Here is an 18933-nt window from a genome sequence, read left to right as displayed (position 1 = left end):
ATAAATTTTAGTAAAGTGATGTGAATTTACCCCAATAAAGCCGACTTTTTCTGATACTTACCGGGTGCACACCCTAATAGTAGACGATCCTCACCCTATATTCATTGTCTTACATAAACCTACTTGTTCTTCACCGTTTCAGTTTCCAAAGTCACAACCACCAAAGGCTGCACCAACGCGGCAGAATGCAATGGAGAGGACGTCAGCGTATGGGAACCGAAAAAGTACATATGGTGCTGCCAAACAGACTTATGCAACATATTTCAGAATATGGGCAAGGCCGGGATGGACGGCTTTTATTCACACGCTCCAGAGAACGCCCCGTTACCGCTCCTGTACACCGCCGTCCTGGTTCTGTATATTATATATTGTGTTTAGAGACAGTAAATTGCATTATACAGCGCTGCCCTTTATTATGTCACAACGGGTGCAGGGACAAAGCGCCAAAACGGCTGCAACAGGTGAAATCCTGAGCAAAATCTGCTGCAAAATAGGATTTTAAATCCTCAGAGCCGGTCAACTTTCCCTACAGCGTGCGCAGGAGACGGTGCCATTTCGAGGCGATTAGCGGGTGTTTAACCCCTTTAACACCCAGAAGTGCAGTCACCACAATAAACTGACATGAGACCCCCGTTCTGTTCAATTCACAGTATTAATGGCAGCAGTGATTAGTGGTACACAGGATCAGGCACTTTACAAGTTCCTTTTCTCCAGATTTTAGGTCCTGTGAGGCACAAAGACACCATGAAACCCGTATGGGATCTGTACCGGCGCCTCCGCTCGGGCAATTTCAGTAAAATCTTTGGCGTCCAAAATTAGGAGGAAGATGTTTCTATCCTAAAACAAAAAAGGAAAAAAAATAAATAAAGGGATTTTTTGGGTTTTGGGAAACACTGGCAAAAACTGTACTTTACTCCCCTTCCCTGGGTCCAGTGCTGAGCCTCCACCGCTGTTCCCAGTGTGTTATTGACTGCAGCGCTGAAGTCATGTTGACAGCTCTGCAGCCAATCACTGAGCTCAGTGAACAGTTCCCAAGTTGACGGCAGTTCCCAAGTTGACGGCACGATCTGCTCAGCTGTTGACTTGACGTGACGTCAGCGCTTAAGACAATAAAGATGCAAGGAACAGTGGTCAATGGACCCGGGAAGGGACAGTAAAGCACAGTTTGGGTTTTCAAAATCAGATAAGCTAACCCCTTTAAAGATTTCATTTATAACACAAGACTATAAAAATCACAAAAATTGCGCACTATACCGTAGATTTACCTGCTGCACCGTCTGCCGCATCAGCGCTGGCTGTGGCGGCTTCTCATCTCCAACACCAGCCAATCACTGACCTCCGCAGTCTTGTGCCATTTACCTCTGAATCACTTCTAAATTCAGTGATTGGCTGCAGGGGTAACGCATTGGAGATGGGACAGCGCAAAGACTGCCGGGAAGCAGGGGAAAGGAGACGCTACATCCCAATCCTGTACCTGATGAGGCGTAAGAACAGCGGAAAGAACGACACCATCGTCCTCCTCAACAGAATTTGGATAAGGCACAAATATCGGTTCAGAGGGATAAAACCCGTCCTCCTTCCACACCTGAAAAATTCAATATATAATAAAGGTCAAAAGGTTTATTATTAAGTGATAGATGGTCATATATAACTGCCAGCAGGAGGGGCACTGAGGAGCTGCAGCCAGCAGGAGGGGCACTGAGGAGCTGCAGCCAGCAGGAGGGGCACTGAGGAGCTGCAGCCAGCAGGAGGGGCACTGAGGAGCTGCAGCCAGCAGGAGGGGCACTGAGGAGCTGCAGCCAGCAGGAGGGGCACTGAGGAGCTGCAGCCAGCAGGAGGGGCACTGAGGAGCTGCAAGGGGGGCACTGAGGAGCGGCAGCAAGCAGGAGGGGCACTGAGAAGCTGCAGCCAGCAGGAGGGGAACTGAGGAGCTGCAGCCAGCAGGAGGGGCACTGAGGAGCTGCAGCCAGCAGGAGGGGCACTGAGGAGCTGCAGGAGGGGCATTGAGGAGCTACAGCTGGCAGGAGGGGCACTGAGGAGCTCCAGCCAGCAGCACTGAGGAGCGGCAGCAAGCAGGAGGGGCACTGAGGAGCTGCAGCCAGCAGGAGGGGCACTGAGGAGCTGCAACAAGCAGGAGGGGCACTGAGGAGCTGCAGCCAGCAGGAGGGGCACTGAGAAGCTGCAGCCAGTAGAAGGGGCACCGAGGAGCTGCAGGAGGGGCACTGAGGAGCTCCAGCAGGCAGGAGGGGCACTGAGGAGCTCCAACCACAGCAGGAAGGGCACTGAGGAGCTGCAGGAGGGGGACTGAGGAGTTGCAGCAGGCAGGAGGGGCACCGAGGAGCTGCAGCAGGCAGGAGGGGCATTGAGGAGCTGCAAGAGGGGCACTGAAGAGGAGCACTGAGTGAGCTGCCGCAGGCAAAAGGGGCACTGAGGAGCTGCAGCCGGGAGGAGGGGCACTAAGGAGCTGCAGCCGGGAGGAGGGGCACTGAGGAGCTGTCAATCAGATGAAGTGGGTGGATATTTGAGTTTAAACTTTGTGAAAGTATTATACAGTTATTCTTACATGGATTTTCACTGCAAGAACACTAGACTCATGAGGTCTAAGAAATCTATTTAATAATCATGCAGTTTGTCCTCTGCAAACCTGGTGACAGATCCGCTGTCCGGGGCTTCTCCCACAACAGTTGGGATGTGTGATAATTGTCTGATTGCTGAAACTTTATCCCAATTGATACATGCAAAGTGCGAGTACAGCGCTTGGGATCGTACATCAGCCATATTGCCTCTGAATGAAGCTGCACCAGGATTGCACAACCGCTGCCCCGCTGAGGAGGAATGTGGGGGCTCAGGACCCCCATTCCAGGATTCAGTGGCAGTTCCTGCAGCCTGCTCCTTTCCACAAGACAGGTAATAAACGAAACGTTTATTAAGGAAACACTGGTCACATATGCAGAATATGCCCGGTTCAGAAATGACCAACCCAATACAAATCCAAGTAAAGTGTTTGTTGCATCCAACCCATGTCTGGCACATAGCTAGGGTACACCATGGATGCAAGGACCACATCTATCTTGAGAGCGGGAGCAGATACTTGTTATCAGGAATGGTGAGGTGTCTGCACATCCGCGGCTTTCTCCATCCTCCTCTACGGAAGCTCTCAGAGATTAGTGGAGATGTGCACCGCGTCTCCGCTCCTGACAGCGTGTCTGGCCCCGTTCTCAGAATACATGCGAGTCCTGGCGGCATCCAACAAATGTCAGATGGGAACTTCTTTCATCAAACCTGGGAAGGAGCAGCCGTGACGCCGCTACATCCAACTCATTGTCATCACCTTGGCTTTCTTCGTCTCCACATCCATTTTAAGTAAGGAATCCCCCACCAGGTGCTGGAAGCCGCAGCCGTAGAAGAAGCGGTATTTCTTTGTGTTGTATTTAGCGTAATTTATCTGTGGGAATTCGATCCCACACGAGTCCAGCGTGTGGTCATGGAGGTTCTCGTGAGTGCACCATATCTGCGGAAGGGATAAAATCGCTGTCAATAGTTGTGGATTTTCTTGCAGTTGAGTCACCAGATCCGGCAGATCTCATCCACTACTATGATTAGGACACATCCCCAAGGGAAATATCTGCTGCAAATACCATGCCCACTTGCACATGATCCACCCTTTGCATTGCAATGTGATGCTGCATTTCCTTTGTGGATTTTCTCCAGACGGATAAACTAAAGCCACAGTTGTGAACAAATCTCGCCTCCCTTTCCCACATTTACGGTGAAATCCATCATTCATGTGACCGCTGCTGCCATCACGTGCCAAGATAAAAAGAAGCATCCGGCAATCGACGACTCACTCACCTTCCCATTGCTTTTCTTCGAGGCTGTAGCAGATGAGTAGTCTAAGGGCTTGATGGCCAAATCGTCTTTGACTCGGTCGTCCAGAGGGAGAACGAACCTGCGCGGGTACGGCTTCGCCATCTGTCCCAAGAGCTGCGAGGAAGAAAATGTTAAAAGATGCTCACACATAAAATGTAACAATGGCCGTACATACAACAGCGGCCACCGCAGGACATCATCCCTACCAGGGGGGATAACGTCTCATCCATTAGTCTCCTGACCTTGCGGACAATCAGTCCCCTCATATTAACCGACGTCGTTAGTTCTGGTCCCTGTTGAATTTTTAAGGGGTTTAGACCATAAAAACAAGTTATCGTCTATCCATGGGATAGTTCGGACCCCCACAATCCTGAAAAAGGGGCTCATTTGAATGGTTCTCTGTTTGCTGCTTCGCTCCATTCAAAGCTCTGAGCCCTGATCTTGACATTAGTGAGGGTCTCAGTTCTCGGACCCTACCCCCCCCCCCCACTTATTGATGCCTTTATGATCCCAGCTCTTAATGTTTTCACCCTCAAGCTATGACGTTTCCCTCTCCATATTCCCTAGATGAGGGGTCAGCAACCTGCGACACCACAGCTGGTGTACAACTACAACTCTCAGCATGCCGGCTGTCCGTGATGGGAGTTGTGGTTTCACAGCATCTGCAGGCTCCTGACTCCTGATCTAGGTGGTCTTTTCTGCACATCTCTCCCCAGTGAGAGGGATTTATCTTGGCCGTTAGATTTCTCACTCCTATATGACCATAAAATATTGTCGGCTGCTTCTTCTCCGCAATGTCCCGTGTGGTCAGACCGCACCGCCCCGACGGCCTCTTTGCTCCATCGTTACCTTATTCAGCTCATCCCCAGATTTGCGCAGGTTTTCCAGCTGGTAGGTGGCCATGGCTGAGCCGTCATCCTGGCAGCAGAGGTCGAGCACAATGCAGCCCTGGTCCTCGTAGGCGTTGATTTGATGAAATGTGACAAAGGCTTTAGTGTGGAAAGTGGCTGAATGTTTCTGAAGAAAAGATAAAAAGAAAATGGCCCATGACCTATGATACAACCATCAACGGTGCAATAAAGAAACATCTGAAACAAGATCAGATTCCTGGAGAAGGAAAGACAAAACCTTCATAGGACATTATGGCGCTGAGCCGCATGGATGTGGTGCTGTCACTTAAGCGAAGGTCTCGTCTTGTTAAATGGGTAAAATGGCAAAACAAGTTTACTGCTCGCTAAGTAGATTACCGGCCACCTCGGAAGGCTGTCAGCAGTGGCCGATCTCCTAGGCTATGAGTACAGCGCTTACAGGCTCTCTGATATAAAGTGTGTAGGCTTCTCCAGAAGCAAAGCGGCCTCATATGGCAGCAATGAAGGCAAGCGAAGGCCATGCTGCCAATGCGAACTGTCGATATTCAGGAGCATGAAGGAAGCCAGGAGGCAGAGGAGCCGTGCGCTCCTGAAGGCGCGAGGGTAGAGGAGCCGTGCGCCTCTGAAGGCGCGAGGGTAGAGGAGCCGTGCGCTTCTGAAGACAGGATGGTAGAGGAGCCGTGCGCTCCTGAAGGCGGGAGGGTAGAGCTGTGCGTGCCTAAAGGCGGGAAGGGTTGTATTAAACATAGACGTTAGTAGATTGGGGATTAATTCCTGAATATTGGAAAGCCTAGTCCCCAAGAGCGGAGGTCGAGCATGAGAACCCCCTGATCCATTCCTTGTCTAAGAGGCTGTCAGAGATCGTGGTGCTCACCTAGTCCCATAGAGAAAGAATGCAGCGGAGGTGTGCTTGGTCAGCAGGCCTATATTCTTGGGAATGATGGGAGTCCCCACAGTAGGAGCCCTCAGCGATCAGTACATGATCCCTTATCCTATGGGTACAGCATAATTACATACTTTGTACCACCCAGTTAGGGGGTTGAGATACTAGAGGGGTCTCTCATATTGAACCTTGTTTATCAGTCAGGTCAGAGGAATATGACAGGAGGGATCCCTGCGTATAACTCTCACAAAAAGCTGCAAAGTATAAGTGTATAGTGGTGATGTGATGTCCATATCCACCTCCCACCACAGAAGACATCTGCTCTCCTCTGTAACCATCACACCTGTATCATCCAGGCCCCGAATCTCATTCGTCCTGCCCCTGGGATGTCCCAGTGATGTATATACCTAAATATCGACATTGACGTCACTGCAGCTTCCCCAGACAGGGACCAGACACTTTCTGACCCCCAATGTCTGTCCAAAGACTGCAACACCTTTGGGGACAAGTGACCGATGAGAAACCACAACCAGGATGGGGAGAAGGCGCCATATCTGCCAGGGATAGGACATCCGGCTCTGGACTGAGGGCAATGAGTAAAAGACTGTTCTCCTCTCCTGGGGACCACCAGCCACTCTAGGAAAAGTAATGTGTGGTCATCAATCAACCCTTCACCCCCGGAAACATACAGCAATATAAATGTCTATGTAGGACACTGGGGGCACCAGTGGACATACGTGTGTAATGGAGGCCACTGTGATGTGTATAGGGTCTTATCTGTGGAGGGAGCAGCAGGCTTGTGCATTACATGCATGGACAGACCAATGATTTAAGTAACGCTTTCCTTCTCCTGTAGTGTCACAGGCGGGTTCCCCAGAACCAATGGTGGACCGGGATCCCCGCAACAGTGCTGTCAGCCCTTCTGGCTGAAAAGGGTTAATCCAACATCCACTGCATGGCCTAAACGTGAAGCCGACGGGTGGTGATTGCTCCGCACCTCTCCGCTGTGTTTACTGATCACGTGGAAGACTGTGTTTAGCTGCGGCTCCCAGCTCAGGCTCTGCGACATGGCCTTCCCCCGGATCTGCCCCATTAGTAATCTCATTATGTTCAGTCTCAGGGGCTGCTCCACAAACACCACGTAATTCTCACTCATACCTGGGGAAGAGAGAGAAATGTCGGATTTATGTCTGTTATATGGCGGTGACACAGGCCAAGACTCAAACAAACACGAGCCGGGAAAGGTCCGAGCCGAGCAAAGTCCGAGCCGAGCATCTTATAACGATGTATGGCAGATGATGGGGGTTTTCTTACCAAAGCTGTGGTAGTACGCAGGTTTCATTTTCTCCTCCGGTTCTATGGAGCAGACAATCTGCGCCCCTTCTAGTGTCTCCGCTGTGCTCAACTTCTCAGGAGGAACCCGAATAATGTTGTAACGAGTTCCTGTAAAGAAAAATAAAACTAGTGCAGGTTTCATTGTGGCACAGGAGGAGGCAGATGCCAGACATGTCCGCCTTCCACCCAGGACGATCCACCGGGATCTCCCCTGCACTGGGACTGTGAAGCGCTGTCGTCAGATCCTACCAAGAGCGTCACCTGTACGGAAATAGTAGGTTCTCCACGGGTTCGGGTACAATGAGAGACATTTTGTACAGTGTGTGTATGTATGTATACACATACATATAACAACAGAATATAACTCCAAGTAAATAAAACTTCTGTGAAATCAAACTGTCCACTTAGGAAGCAACCCTGATTGACAATCAATTTCACATGCTGTTGTGCAAATGGAATAGATAATAGATGGAAATTATTGGCAATTATCAAGACACACTCAATAAAGGAGTGGTTCTGCAGGTGGGGACCACAGACCACATCTCAGTACCAATGCTTTCTGGCTGATGTTTTGGTCACTTTTGAATGTTGGTTGTGCTTTCACACTCGTGGTAGCATGAGACGGACTCTACAACCCACAGAAGTTGCTCAGGTAGTGCAGCTCATCCAGGATGGCACATCAATGCGAGCTGTGGCAAGAAGGTTTGCTGTGTCTGTCAGCGTAGTGTCCAGAGGCTGGAGGCGCTACCAGGAGACAGGCCAGTACACCAGGAGACGTGGAGGGGGCCGTAGAAGGGCAACAACCCAGCAGCAGGACCGCTACCTCCGTCTTTGTGCAAGGAGGAACAGGAGGAGCACTGCCAGAGCCCTGCAAAATGACCTCCAGCAGGCCACAAATGTGCATGTGTTTGCACAAACAGTTAGAAACCGACTCCATGAGGGTGGTATGAGGGCCCCACGTACACAGATGGGGGTTGTGCTCACAGCCCAACACCGAGCAGGACGATTGGCACTTGCCACAGAACACCAGGATTGGCAAAGTCACCACTGGCGCCCTGTGCTCTTCACAGATGAAAGCAGGTTCACACTGAGCACGTGAGACGTGACAGAGTCTGGAGACGCCGTGGAGAGCGATCTGCAGCCTGCAACATCCTTCAGCATGACCGGTTTGGCAGTGGGTCAGTAATGGTGTGGGGTGGTATTTCCTTGGAGGGCCGCACAGCCCTCCATGTGCTCGCCAGAGGTAGCCTGACTGCCATTAGGTACCGAGATGAGATCCTCAGACCCCTTGTGAGACCATATGCTGGTGCGGTTGGCCCTAGGTTCCTCCTAATGCAGGACAATACCAGACCTCATGTGGCTGGAGTGTGTCAGCAGTTCCTGCAAGATGAAGGCTTTGAAGCTATGGACTGGCCCGCCCGTTCCCCAGACCTGAATCCGATTGAGCACATCTGGGACATCATGTCTCGCTCCATCCACCAACGTCATGTTGCACCACAGACTGTCCAGGAGTTGGTGGATGCTTTAGTCCAGGTCTGGGAGGAGATCCCACAGGAGACCATCCGCAACCTCATCAGGAGCATGCCCAGGCGTTGTAGGGAGGTCATACAGGCACGTGGAGGCCACACACAATACTGAGCCTCATTTTGACTTGTTTTAAGGACATTACATCAAAGTTGGATCAGCCTGTAGTGTGTTATTCTACTTTAATTTTGGGAGTGACTCCAAATCCAGGCCTCCATTGGTTAATAAATTTGATTTCCATTGATGATTTTTGTGTGATTTTGTTGTCAGCACATTCAACTTTGTACAGAACAAAGTATTCAATGAGAATATTTCATTCATTCAGGTCTAGGATGTGTTATTTGAGTGTTCCCTTTATTTTTTTGAGCAGTATATATATATTATGCAGATATACAAATAAACATATACTTATACACAGCAGTATATTTTGTGCATATATAAGCATGTTATCATAAAGGAGAAACATAAGAATTTATGGCATAAAATAGATTTTTTTTAGAAAATATTCTTATTAAAATGACAATAGTGTAAAGTACATAGAAATAACAAGACATGGGAAAAATGGATGAGGTCAAGCGACACCATGTCCATACACAAGGGTCCCCAATATATCCAATATGGATGACACAGGTAAACATATATGTGTATGAGTTACTATATCTGAGTAAGATATAATGAATAATACCCATAGAGACTTACCACAAAACATGAGGGGGCCCAAGAGGTAGGGCAGGGTGTCACCGAGGGCTACAGAGGTCTCTTGAGAAAGCCCTTTGTGCTCCCAGGAGTAACGCGCGTTGGGGCGCAACCTTTTACCTCTTATTTTCTAATAAAATCTATTTTATGGCATAAATATTCATGTTTCTCCTTTACGATATCTTGTTGTTTGAGCCCGGCATTGTTTTACCGGCCCCTTATTCCGCTTTGTATACAATATGTGGGTCTTTTTTTGTATATATATATATATACAGTGCCTACAAGTAGTATTCAACCCCCTGCAGATTTAGCTGGTTTGATAAGATGCAAATAAGTTAGAGCCTTCAAACTGCAAACGAGAGTAGGTTTTATGAACAGAAGCATAAATCTTACAAACCAAAAAGTTATGTTGCTCAGTTGAATTTTATTAAATTTTAAACATAAAAGTGTGGGTCAATTATTATTCAACCCCTATGTTTAATATTTTGTGGAATAACCCTTGTTTGCAATTACAGCTAATAATCGTCTTTTATAAGACCTGATCAGGCCGGCACAGGTCTGTGGAGTTATCTTGGCCCACTCCTCCATGCAGATCTTCTCCAAGTTATCTAGGTTCTTTGGGTGTCTCATGTGGACTTTATTCTTGAGCTCCTTCCACAAGTTTTCAATTGGGTTAAGGTCAGGAGACTGACTAGGCCACTCCAACACCTTGACTTTTTCCCTATTGAACCAGGCCTTGGTTTTCTTGGCTGTGTGCTTTGGGTCGTTGTCTTGTTGGAAGATGAAATTACGACCCATCTTAAGATCCTTGATGGAGGAGCGGAGGTTCTTGGCCAAAATCTCCAGGTAGGCTGTGCTATCCATCTTCCCATGGATGCGGACCAGATGGCCAGGCCCCTTGGCAGAGAAACAGCCCCACAGCATGATCCTGCCACCACCATGCTTGACTGTAGGGATGGTATTCTTGGGGTCGTATGCAGTGCCATCCAGTCTCCAAACGTCACGTGTGTGGTTGGCACCAAAGATCTCGATCTTGGTCTCATCAGACCATAGAACCTTGAACCAGTCTGTCTCAGAGTCCTCCAAGTGATCATGAGCAAACTGTAGACGAGCCTTGACATGACGCTTTGAAAGAGAAGGTACCTTACGGGCTCGTCTGGAACGGAGACCATTGCGGTGGAGTACGTTACTTATGGTATTGACTGAAACCAATGTCCCCACTGCCATGAGATCTTCCCGGAGCTCCTTCCTTGTTGTCCTTGGGCTAGCCTTGACTCTTCGGACAAGCCTGGCCTCGGCACGGGAGGACACTTTCAAAGGCTGTCCTGGCCGTGGAAGGCTAACAGTAGTTCCATAAGCCTTCCACTTACGGATGATGCTCCCAACAGTGGAGACAGGTAGGCCCAACTCCTTGGAAAGGGTTTTGTACCCCTTGCCAGCCTTGTGACCCTCCACGATCTTGTCTCTGATGGCCTTGGAATGCTCCTTTGTCTTTCCCATGTTGACCATGTCTGAGTGCTGTTCACAAGTTTGGGGAGGGTCTTAAATAGTCAGAAAAGGCTGGCAAAAGAGATCTTTAATCCACACATGTGAAGCTCATTATTCTTGGTGCCTGAACTACTTCTTAATACTTTAGGGGGACCAAACAGAATTCTTGTGGCTTGAGGGGTTGAATAATAAATGACACTCTGAATTAACTTTTAACGTTTTAAAAAAAAAACAAAAGAAAAATTTGCTGCAGTGCATTTCCCACTTCCAGGCTGATCTACAGTACAAATGTCAAAATGCCAAGTTAATTCCGCATGTGTCAACCAGCTAAATCTGCAGGGGGTTGAATACTACTTGTAGGCACTGTATATATATATATATATATATATATATATATATATATATATATATATATATATATATATATATATATATATATATATATAGAGGTTCTGTGAACCGAAATGTTGCCTTTGGGCTCATTAACCCCCTGATTGTCACAGCTGACACCCGAAGTCGATCGCAGCATTGCGGTGGCTAAGGGGAGGTGATCGGTGTACTCACCTCCTCTTCCGGCCTCCAGCACTGTCTGCCGCGGCTTCCTGGATGTTGCCATGACGACCCGATGTCGTCATGACAACATCCGGGTCACCAGACAGCAGGAAGATTTTTTGGACATGCGCAGTGCATTTCCAAACTATCTTCTCCCTGTCCAGCGCTGACAGCCTGCATGGCACAGGGATGGTGCTCCATTCCTGTGCCATGCAGGCGATCAGAGAAAAAAAAGTGAAAGTCCCATAGTGGGTCAAAGTAAAAAAGTAAAAAAAACTGTCATAAAGTGAAAAAAAAAAAAAAATATTGTAAAAATATTTAAAAAAAAAATAATCCACCAAAAATAAAAATATAATGTACCCATCAATAAATATTATGAAAAAAAAACAATAAAAGTACACATATTTGGTATCGCCGCGTCCGGAACGACCTGACCTATAAAACTGTCCCACTAGTTAACCCCTTCAGTGAACACGGTAAAAAATAAAAATAAAAAACTAAGCAAAAAACAATGCTTTATTACCATACCGCCAAACAAAAAATGGAATAACACGCGATCAAAAAAACAAATATAAATAAAAATGGTACCGCTGAAAACATCATCTCGTCCCGCAAAAAAGCCGCCATACCGCTCCTTCAGCCGAAAAATAAAAAAGTTAATAAAGCGATGCTAAAAAATAATTTTTTCTATAAAATTGCTTTTATTATGTAAAAGTGCAAAACATAGAAAAACTATATAAAAGTGGTACCGCTGTAAACGTACTGACCCGAAGAGTAAAGCTGCCTTATCAATTTTACCACACGCGGAATAGAATAATTAAAAAAAAAAAAAAAATTCCTGAATTGTTGCTTTTTGTTTATTCTGCCTCCCAAAAATCTGAATAGAAAGCGATCAAAAAATGTCACGTGCCTGAAAATGGCACCAATAAAAACGTCAACTCATCCCGCAAAAAACAAGCCATCACATGACTGTCTGCCAAAATCTGGAAAAATTATAGCTCTCAAAATATGGCGATGCAAAAACTAGATTTTACAAAAAATGCGTCTTTTAGTGTGTGACAGCTGTCAATCATAAAAACCCCATATGATTCTGGTATCGCTGTAGTCGCACCGACCCGAAGAATAAAGTCATCTAATCACTTATACCACACGAGGAACGGCTTAAAAAATAAACTCTCGGGTTAGGGTTGTGCTTTTTTTCAAAAGAAAAAAAGATGACGATATGGCGACTAGTGTTGAGCGCAAGTGCTCGCTACTTGAGTTTGCATCGGGTGCTCGGGTATGCATTGAGTATCGTGGGTATTTGAATGACATGCTCGAGTCTCCGCCCCATATGCTTCGCGGCCAAAAAAACTTTGCGGGGATTGCCTGCCATGCACGAGCGATCCCTGCATGTTTTTTTTTGGGTATCTAATAACCGTGAAACATGCGGGGCAGAGACTCGAGCATGTCACTCGAGCACACGCAGTACATGGTGCATACCTGAGTACCCGATGCAAACTCAAGTAGCGAGCACTTGCGCTCAAGACTAATGACAACTTATTCAATATCATGACCTAATGTTATCAAATGCTGTGTCGTACCTCTGGGTTCAAAATGTTCACTATACCCCTTGATAAAATCCTTGAGGGGTCTAGTTTCCAAAATGGGGTCACATGTGGGGGGTTTCCACTGTTTAGGCACATCAGGGGCTCTCCAAACGCGACATAGTGTCCGCTAACAAATTGAATGGAAAATCGGCTCAAATTGTTAGCGGACACTATGTTGCGTTTGGAGAGCCCCTGTGTGCCTAAACATTGGAGCTCCCCCACAAGTGACCCCATTTTGGAAACTAGACCCCCCAAGGCACCTATCTAGATGTATAGTGAGCACTTGGAACCCCCAGGTGCTTCACAAATTGATTCGTAAAAATGAAAAAGTGGAAAAAAAAACACTTTTATTTTTAAGGATTAATTTGTGAAGCACCTGGAGGTTCCAAGTGCTCACTATGCATCTAGATAGGTGCCTTGGGGGGTCTAGTTTCTAAAATGGGGTCACTTGTAGGGGAGCTCCAATGTTTAGGCACACAGGGGCTCTCCAAACACGACATGGTGTCCGCTAACAATTTGAGCCGATTTTCCATTCAATTTGTTATAGCTTCCCAACAAAAAAAAATTTGGGTTCCAAAATTGTGCTGATGTAAAGTAGACATGTGGGAAATGTTATTTATTAACTATTTTGTGTGACATATCTCTCTGATTTAAGGGCATAAAAATTCAAATTTTGAAAATTGCAAAATTTTCAAAATTTTCGCCAAATTTCCGTTTTTTTCACAAATAAACGCAAGTGATATCGAAGAAATTTTACCACAATCATGAAGTACAATATGTCACGAAAAAACAATCTCAGAATCAGGAGGATCCGTTGAAGCGTTCCAGAGTAATTACCTCATAAAGTGACAGTGGTCAGAATTGTAAAAATTGGCCTGGTCATTAACGTGCAAACCACCCTCGGGGGTAAAGGGGTTAAAGTCCATTTTTCTATAATATTTTTGGAGTGCTGCCTCCTGATATTTATATATATATATATATATATATATATACATATACATACACACACGTGTATTTGTATATCTACATAATATTATATTACACACACAAATATACACACTGTATATACGGTGTCATATGAAGATCCGGACCGCTCACCCTCTTTTCCATACGAGCTCCCCATGTTGTACGTGGTGCCGTCCGGGTCATAGTGGGGGTGCGCTGTGGCGCCGTTCACTGCGATGAACTTGCTCCAGTTGACCTGTGCACAGCGACAATCACATGGAGAACGGGTTAGATGACAACTTACCTTTCCTTTGTCGTCACCTGATGGTGACATGGTGGTAGTGCATGTAACGGCAGATCTCGGGGCCCAGGAGCAGCAGGACGGAGTTTGGTTACTGAGGGCCAATCTGACATATTACTGGAAACTGAAACACCAACCTTCTCTCAGCCGCAGGACTGTGCGCTTCTTATTCTGACTGATCTTTCATTCTCAATTCTGGGGTAAAGTCTGCCTTCAGTGAACACTGATGTTGCCATTACGGAGCTAGCACATGATAGTTGGTGCTTATGAGACTCTCAGAAAATCTCAGCGCTTTTGCTGGTACTATAAAAAGCAACTTTTAATTTGCATTAAAAAAAAACACCGCAAAAAAATGCAATGTGTGAACGCAGCCCTAATTAAACAAAAAGGTCGGTTACTCTTTAAGGAATAAGGTATTACTGTCAGAGATCATCACCTTCTCCCGGGTGTCCAGGGTCTCGGGATCCACCTTCCGCATGTAATTGGTTTCAGTGCTGACGTAGAAGTCTCCTTTATACAGGACATAGCTCACACTGCAGTTATCTGTTGAGGCTGAGGAAGAGATAAAGGAAAAATGAGACCTTGAGAAAGTCACAACACGAGGTCGGGTTTATCCCGTGTTATTTCTAACAGTAACGCCATCATTTTGCTGTAAATCCGCGGCATCATTGCCAGCACGGCTGCCACTTCCAAGCTTATTCTGCTCCTGGCGATATAATGTGTCCTCCGTCTTGTAGCGGAGAGAAGTTGTGAACTTACCGACTTTGAACTTAGAAATAAACCGATCGTACAGGGACTTGCAGGGGTCGGGCGTCGCCAAGGTGCCAAACTCTGAGAGGACGATGCGATTGGCGCTCTTATTCTTGGTGTATGAGTCGCTTTGCAGGAACTTGCTCATGTAGGTGACCGAGCCGTCCTCAATCTTGAAGTTGTGCATCAGGGCCATGCCGTCAAACCAGTGATTGTACCTGAAACACAAGGACATGGAGTCTGGAGAGCGCTGAATGATGGAACAATGAAGGGTTAAAGGAGTCCTTCCGTTTGAGCATAAAACATTCCTGTCGTTTTAGGTGACTGTTCGGAATAAGCTGTCGTGTGTATATGAGGAATGACACTATTTCAGGCCAATATAGGACTTGTATCCTGCATTTTACCTCTCTTCTGTCTCTATCTATAATTTTCAGTTGTCTCTGAGCTAGTGAGTGGAGACTAGCTGCTATAATGTCTCCTATACACAGCACACAGACATGAGGGATTCCTGCTCTCCTGCCTCTATGTATTGTATTTTCAGAAGCAGTAGCAGCATGGATGACATTATTCAGCAGCACTGAGCAGTGTAGCTGTGAATCCAGCACTGGGGTTCAATAAAAAAAAAAAAAACATTTACTAGAAAAATGCAGCATGGACGATATTATACAGCAGTACTGATCAGTGTAGATGCAAATCCAGCACAGTTGAGAAATTCTTTCTAAAAAGCTGCATTAAATACATTATACATCAATATTGAGCAGTGTAGATGTGAATCCTGCACTGGGTTGAGGTAAACTCTTACTATAAAGAAGCAGCATGGAGGACATTATAGTATTGGATTCTCAGCTACACTTTAAAGAGAAAAGCCACATGAAGAGCATTCAATATTGAGCAGTGTAGCTGAGAATCCAGCCCTAGTGTCAGATAAAACACTTACTTGAAAGCAGCACCATGATCTGAGTCTTTTTTACTCTTCTCCTCCCTCTCCATAGACTTCTGTAACTATCTGGTAGTCCATCTTGTTCGACCCTTATGTATTTTAGCTTTTGTTCAGAGTGAATGATAGGAGACATGGCTCACTGTAAAAGCATTATACTGCCTGATTTACACTATGTCTATGGAATGGGGCCTATAGAGATGTTAAAAGGAGTTTGTCAGCACAAAATGACTGTTCAAACCAAGCACAGGTGCTCGGTGCACTCTTGATGTGGCTGAACAGTTTACTGCAACTTCCCATATACCTGTCTTTTCTTATCTATCTCTGCTCTTCTTTTCCTTGATTGACAGCTCTGACCCCACAGGAGCCAATGAATGACAGAGATGAACGGAAATTAAGTCGGTGGGAAGGTGCTCTGAACTGCTCGGCCACACCAAGGGTACTGGAAGATAGAGTGAGTGAGAGATCGAGCTGATGCTGCCTCGGGAAAGAGCGAGAGGAGCAATTAGAACATTCATCGTGGAAATGCTGATACAAAAGTAGCCAAAATATATTCTTACTTGTCAGGGCCAAACTCGAACCTGCCGGGGCCGTTCCGCAGAAGACTTCCTCTGAGCCATGCTGGGATGGTCCCCGAGACTTTGGTCGGTACGGGCTGCGGGGTTTCTTGCACAGTTTGGAAGAAAGGAGCGATACATTCCACCGCGGCCTGAGAGGAGACGCTCCTCCTCCATCTTGGGTAGAGCTTGTATAGGACTGGAATAATAGAGAACGATTTATTGTTACATTGTGGAACAAACATACCCCATAACCTAAATCCAGGGTTGGGCAATTAATTTTCCCGAGGGGCCACATGAGAGACTGTGACTGTTGTGGAGGGCCGAACCAATAGGCTGTTCGGCATGAGAGCCCCCACAGCCTCCCAGTGTCCAGCGCGAGATCCCCTCACAGCCTCCCAGTGTCCAGCGCGAGAGCCCCCCACAGCCTCACAGTGTCCAGCGCGAGAGCCCCCCACAGCCTCCCCGGGTCCAGGGCGAGAGCCCCCCACAGCCTCCCCGGGTCCAGGGCGAGAGCCCCCCACAGCCTCCCAGTGTCCGGCGCGAGAGCCCCCCACAGCCTCCCAGTGTCCGGCGCGAGAGCCCCCCACAGCCTCTTAGTGTCCGGCGCGAGAGCCCCCCACAGCCTCCCAGTGTCCGGCGCAAGAGCCCCCCACAGCCTCCCAGTGTGCGGCGCGAGAGCCCTCCACAGCCTCCCAGTGTCCAGCGCGATAGCCCCCCACAGCCTCCCCGGGTCCAGGGCGAGAGCCCCCCCCACAGCCTCCCCGCGTCCAGCATCTTATAGCATATATTTATCTTTGTACATTAATGGAGACCCCTGTGTTTGTAAACCTCTTTTTCTTTTCAAATTACTATTGGTTACTTTTCGATATGTGACAGGCAGATCCCACAGACATATATCTAGTGGCACCATCTTTTCTTCCTTGTGTGATTTCGGCGATACCAAACTTGTACAATATAAAACATTTTAGTGATTAAAAATAAAGAAAACATTTTCAGAAACGTAACTTTTTTATAAAAAAAATAATTTTTGATGGATGGGGCTTGTTTTCGGTGTGGTGAGCTGTCATTTTTTAATAGTCGTATTTTCAGGGTGCGCATTAATTTTTGGACTGAATTTTTTTTTTCCAGGGGTGATGTGGGTTGACCCCTCCCCCCCTCCAAAAAAACCCCCCCAGCAATTCTGTTTTTGTTTTTTTTTACCTCTTAATGGCATTTACCTTATGGGTGACGAGGAGTGGGGAGGGATGGCGATGAGCGGAGGGGGTGACGAGGAGGGGTGACGAGGGGCGGGGAGGGGTGACGAGGAGGGGTGGCGATGAGCGGAGGGGGTGACGAGGAGCGGGGGGGTGACGAGCAGGGGTGACGAGGAGCGGGAAGGGGTGACGAGGAGCGGGGAGGGGTGGCGATGAGCGGAGGGGGTGACGAGGGGCGGGGTGGGGTGACGAGGGGCAGGGAGGGGTGACGAGGAGCGGTGGGGTGACGACGCGGGGGGAGGGGTGACGAGGGGCGGGGGGGTGACGACGAGGGGGGGAGGGGTGACGAGGGGCGGGGGGGTGACGAGGAGGAGTGACGACGAGGGGGGGAGGGGTGACGAGGAGCAGAGGGGGTGACGAGGAGCGCAGTGACACAAACCTGCTTGTAAGTAATGCGCTGTGTGTACAAGGTCATAATAATAATACCGCTACTTGGAAGGCTTATGCAGGACACCGTGCCCACAGCTCAAGGGCAAGGCCGTAAAGCAATGACACGGGAGATCCAGTTGCAGGTACGTGGTGCTATTATAACACTGGGGGCTGGACTTGTAGAGAGCACTATACACTTCCAGGGATTGTTTATGACCCCGGAGAGTGAGCGTATAACCGGAGCAGGCGGGTGTAAGAAGCAAAAGAAACGTCCTGGTTGCATTAGTGGCAGCACAAGTTACCTGTCACCCGCAGAGCCCGATTATTACTGCGCAACACCCGCATTATGCAGCTGCGACCGAGTCCGGAGGCACAAAAGCAAAGCGCTCTTCTCACTGGCTCCTGCGTCTGTCAATCAACCCTGCCTTCTGATTGGCGGATTGAATGGGCGTGCGTTTACCGGACACGCCCCTCACTGAGCTGAGAGAAGCAGAGCGCGGCCTACCCCTTCATGGGGTAGGATTGCGGTTCTGCGCTGCGTGATCGCTGCGGGTTTATGCACTGTGCTGCGTTATACCGCTTCCGTACGTCTGTTCTCGGCTTTTATTAGGGGTTTTATATTGTACTCTCAATTTTATTTGAATTATAATTATAGCAAGTGTCTATGACACTATATAGTTGTATGTATTGCGAAATGTTCTGCTAGAACCCATAAGAAAAAAGCTCCGTGTGATTATACACTTAGACTGTGTGTTACTATTAGCTTTTTTTGTATCAGTTTTCTGACCATCTGGTAAGACCGCTCAGATTTTACCGTGTTTTCGCAAGACCTGGGGAAAAAAAGCAACAGAAACAGGTGTGAACATGGTTTTAGGGTATCACGGTTCGGATAGTTTTGACAAGGATTTTGCAGCAGATTGTGGATTAATACCCATGTCAGAAGATGTTACACTCCTTGCACAGCTTCATATGCTATAATAATATTGGAGTATTCCCATCTTCAAGATCCTAT

At 47.5% G+C, this 18933-nt stretch overlaps 1 protein-coding gene across 1 annotated transcript; it reads right to left on the bottom strand.

The window, feature by feature from the left end:
* Window positions 1–633: 633 nt before the first annotated feature.
* Window positions 634–18357, bottom strand: BCO2 (beta-carotene oxygenase 2). The gene is made up of 12 exons (XM_073657169.1): window positions 18224–18357; window positions 16300–16495; window positions 14812–15020; window positions 14489–14604; window positions 13905–14007; window positions 6937–7065; window positions 6620–6780; window positions 4720–4887; window positions 3853–3984; window positions 3332–3511; window positions 1475–1585; window positions 634–837 (listed from the first exon to the last, which is right to left on the bottom strand). Exons 1-12 carry the CDS (start codon window positions 18264–18266, stop codon window positions 718–720), a joined length of 1668 nt encoding a protein of 555 aa, XP_073513270.1. The 5' UTR covers window positions 18267–18357; the 3' UTR covers window positions 634–717.
* Window positions 18358–18933: the final 576 nt, after the last annotated feature.

The sequence above is a fragment of the Phyllobates terribilis genome, unplaced genomic scaffold (genome assembly GCF_046119375.1).
Source record: "Phyllobates terribilis strain yellow unplaced genomic scaffold, ASM4611937v1 Scaffold_12__6_contigs__length_324123572, whole genome shotgun sequence".
NCBI lineage: Eukaryota > Metazoa > Chordata > Amphibia > Anura > Dendrobatidae > Phyllobates > Phyllobates terribilis.
Note: the sequence above shows the minus strand (reverse complement) of the source record. Positions and strands in the feature narration are given on the sequence as shown.

Coding starts and splice junctions, on each gene's coding strand:
- BCO2 (XM_073657169.1), bottom strand. CDS start 18,266: ATGCGGGTGTTGCGCAGTAATAATCGGGCTCTGCGGGTGACAG. Junction 4,888..6,619: donor TCAGTAAACACAGCGGAGAG/GTGCGGAGCAAT, acceptor TCTTTTCTTCAG/AAACATTCAGCCACTTTCCA. Junction 838..1,474: donor CTGTTCTTACGCCTCATCAG/GTACAGGATTGG, acceptor TTTTTGTTTTAG/GATAGAAACATCTTCCTCCT.